Consider the following 3,871-nt stretch of genomic DNA (forward strand, 5'->3'; position numbering starts at 1 on the left):
TCGCTCTCGCTGTGCCTCTGTGGTGATGGGGCTGTACGCGGCACTCAGGTTCTGGTACCTAGCAGGAGTGGGGGCTGGGCAAGTGGCAGGGCTGAAGACCCCCCAGTGTACCCCAACACACCTACACGACACCTGCAAGGCCACCACCCTCCTTGTGCTATAGCGGAGAAGTCTGGCTGCCCTTGCAAGGACAGCGGGTGGACCAACAGCAGGAACAGCCACAGACAACAGCTCAGCTCTTCTGGGCTCAGAGCTCCCCTAACTAACCCCCACATCAGACCCACCTTCTGTGGACGATGACCCAATCCTCAGTGTACATCTCGACTGCAGCCCGTGCCTGGGCATCCAGTTTTCTGCAGCAAAAGACAATTAGGGTAAACTGAGGCAGGGCCTCTATGAATCCTCCCAGCGGCCTGGGAGGAAATTGGGACTGCCATGCCTGTTTCAGAGATAGGGAGATGGAGGCCCAGAGAAGCAGGATGACTTGGCCAAGGTCACACAGCCGAAGCAGGAGTTGACCTTGGGGCTGCTGGATCCTGGGATCTGCCCCGAAAGGGGGTGTGGGGCTGAACCCACCCATCCTCGGGGATCCCGGGCTCTGTGGTCCGGCATTCCCGGGGCTGCAGTAGCAGTTCCAAGTCATCGGCTGGGAATTCCACCAGATCCCTGAGGGGCCCGGGCTCGGCATCTGGTGGCCGGCTCAGAAGCACATCCTCGAAGTCCAGGGGCTCGATGACCTCCGTCAAGGGGACCTGGGTTGGAGCAGAGGGGCCGTGACCCGCTGTCCCATGCGAGGTGGGCACTAGGTGGCCTTCAGACTCGAATAGAAGGGCGGTGGGAGCCACAGAGGGTGTGAGAGCTACAGAGCAGCCAAGGAGGAGGGTGACCTCAGACCCTCCACACCCACTGCAGCTTGGCTGGCCCCACCCCGCCCCCAGGAGCTGCAGGAAGGAAATCACACCCTAGCCTGGAAGGAAAGACATGTAGACAGAGGCCAGGCAAGAGAGGATTCCTAAGGCCCCACCCTCCTCCCTGCAGGAAGTCGCTCCCTTCCCCCAGCTTCCCTCCTCAGCCCCATCCGGGTGGTCCAGACAAAGTCAGGCAGGAGCCACTCCCCTCACCCACAGGGCCCCCAAGCCACTGTAGGGAGGGTGGCTACAGAATGGGGACAGGGACAGGGGACTGGGGCTGGGACAGGGCCTCTCCCCTTCCCCCCAGGTCCCTGTTTCCCAGCAGGATAGGGGGGGGCAACCCCCATATACCTACCCCCAGGGTGCTGCTGCAGCGCCGGCTGGAGTGGGGGGAGCCACTGCGTTCCCGGGACACCTGCTTCCTCACCTCAGCGGCCACCGTCCTGGCGGGACAGGAAGTGGGCCATTGGGGGCAGGAAAACTCAGGCACCGGGGCCCTGAGAACCTGGGCTTCGGGCGCCACAGAATTCAGGTGCCCGAAGTGGGGCCCTGAGAACCCAGACCTCAGGAGCCACAGACCTGGGGCAACCGGGCCCTGAGAACCCAGGCATCGGGAGCCATAGACTTCAGGCAGCGGGGCCCTGAGAACCCAGGCCTCGGGGCTGACAGTCATTCTATGAGAAAAAAAGGAAGAAAACAGGCAAAGGCCAAGATAACCCAGGCTTCAGGAGCCACAGACCTCAGGCTGGGGGGCCCCAGGGCACATAATTCCCTGGACCCCCAAGGCCGGGCTTAGGGCCCATCCGACCCCTCCCCCATTAAGCACGAAGCTTGAAGGGGTCACAGACTCCCTTCCTGGCGGGAGGCCGAGGGTCCTTGGCCTCTGCTCCCTCATCTGCAGGACCCCTGCCTGCCCTAGAGGTCCCCTCACATACCCAGCCCTGCCCTGGACACCATCCAGAAAGGGTGTCCCTTCCTATCCTTGCTGAGGGGCCTTAGACAAGTCATCCAGCCTCTGAGCCTCAGTTTAGCATCTGTAGCTGCCCTGACCTCACAGGAGAGGCCTCCGAAGCACTCTGGCAAACGAAGGTCGGTGCCGAGACCTTCCTGGGCCCCCTGCATCCGAGCTGGCCTCCAAAGGGAGGATGGGTCCCAGCAACAAGGAACAGGGGGTGGGGTGCACCACGTGAGGGCAGGGGTGGCTCAGTCCCTCAAGACATTCAGCCGGGCTTAGGCGGAAGGGAGAAAGAGCGCCAGGCAGTCACCTGGGAGGAGACTGGGCCAAGCCAGGGACCTGGGCTGGAGCAGAGGAGCGGCAACCCACTGCCCAGTGGCTGGAGCGGGGGTGCAAGGTGGAGTGCGGTGGGAGCCACGGGGGGCACCAGAGCTATGGAGGAGCCAGTACGGCCCTGAGGCTGGCTCAGCACTCTGAGCGTGGAGACCTCTGCTCCCCGGGGTCTCTGTGACAGTAAGAACTAAGGCTGTGAGGTCCCCAGAGAGGGCCCAGTGGTAGGCCTGGCACATACTAGGTGCTCAATATATGCATTTTTGGACAGAATGAGTGAATTCCTCCTAGTCTCCCTCTTGCTCCAACTTTCCCAAAACTGCTGAGTGAGGGGAAGCCCCAGATAATCTGGCTGTGTGGCAATGGGCAGGTAGGACACCCTCTCTGGGCTTCAGTCCCTCTTAGAATCCAGAAGCTGACTGACTGGGAGCTCAAGACTCATCCCTTTATGCTTCCTACTTTTTTCTTTTTTGAGTCAGAGTTTCACTCTGTCGCCCAGGCTGAGGTGCAGTGGTACACTCATGGCCACCGCAGACCTGACCTCCCGGGCTCAGGTGATCCTTCTGCCTCAGCCTTCCAAGTAGCAGTTAATTTTTTGATTTACTGTAGAGACGAGATCTTGCCATGTTGCCCAGGGTGGTCTCGAATCCATGGGCTCAGGCCATCCTCTTACCTCTGCCTCGCAGTGCTAGGATTACAGGTGTGAGCTATCACGCCCGGTCTTTTTTTTTTTTTTGAGTCGGAGTCTCACTCTGTCGCCCAGACTGGAGTGCAGTGGCCGCTCCAGGCCACCGCAGCCTCCACCTGCTGGGCTCCAGCGATCCTTCTGCCTCAGCCTTCCAAGTAGCCGGAATTACAGGCATGCGCTACCACGCATGCCTGATTTTTTTATTTATTGTAGAGATGAGGTCTCGCTGCCCAGGCGGGTCTCAAACCCGCGGGCTCAGGCAATCCACTCACCTCAGCCTCCCAAAGGCGCGGGATGACAGGCTGAGCCACCGAGCCCTGCGATTCACTGCAGCCTTAAACTGGATTCAAGCACTGCTCCCACCTCTGCCTCCTTAGTAGCTGGGACTACAGGTGCCACTGCGCTCAGCTAATTTTTCAATACTTTTTTTGTAGAGATGAGACCTCGCCATGTTGCCCAGGCTGGTCTCAAACGCCTGGGCTCAAGCAGTCCTCCCGTCTCGGCCTCCCAAAGTGCTGGGATGACAGGCGTAAGCCTGGTCTCAAACGCCTGGACTCAAGCAGTCCTCCCGTCTCGGCCTCCCAAAGTGCTGGGATGACAGGCGTAAGTCACCGCCCTCGAACAACTGTCCCTCGTGTTATCTACATTTTTGTCTACAGTCACAGAGTCTTGCTTCTGCAGGCAAGGGAGTGGGGGAGGAGCCTGTGGAAATTCCAAGGATGGGCCGGGTTCGGTGTCTCAGCCTGTCATCCCAGCACTTTAGGAGGCCGAAGTCAGTGGACTGCCTGAGCCTGCAGGTTCGAGACCTGCCTGGGCAACTTTATTGGCGAGACCTCGTCTCTACAATAAATCAAAAAATTAGACGGGCGTGGTAGCGCACACCTGTAGTTCCCGCTCCTTGGAAGGCTGAGGCAGATCGCCGGAGCCCAGCGGTTCGAGGCTGCAGTGGCTAGGAGTATGCGTGCCATGACACTACTGCACTCCAGC

The 3,871-nt window shown here is 60.0% G+C and overlaps 1 protein-coding gene across 1 annotated transcript; it reads right to left on the reverse strand.

Annotated features, from left to right (window-relative positions):
• Positions 1-205: 205 nt before the first annotated feature.
• LOC110594662 (dedicator of cytokinesis protein 6-like) lies at positions 206-1,354 on the reverse strand (the record flags this gene model as incomplete). Its single annotated transcript, XM_021707565.1, has 3 exons — positions 206-353; positions 577-752; positions 1,267-1,354. Coding segments are annotated over 3 exons (343 nt in total), but the record flags the coding sequence as incomplete, so codon positions are not given.
• Between the last annotated feature and the right edge of the window lie 2,517 nt (positions 1,355-3,871).

This window comes from Carlito syrichta, unplaced genomic scaffold, assembly GCF_000164805.1.
Source record: "Carlito syrichta isolate Samal-C Ts95f unplaced genomic scaffold, Tarsius_syrichta-2.0.1 Scaffold120496, whole genome shotgun sequence".
Lineage (NCBI taxonomy): Eukaryota > Metazoa > Chordata > Mammalia > Primates > Tarsiidae > Carlito > Carlito syrichta.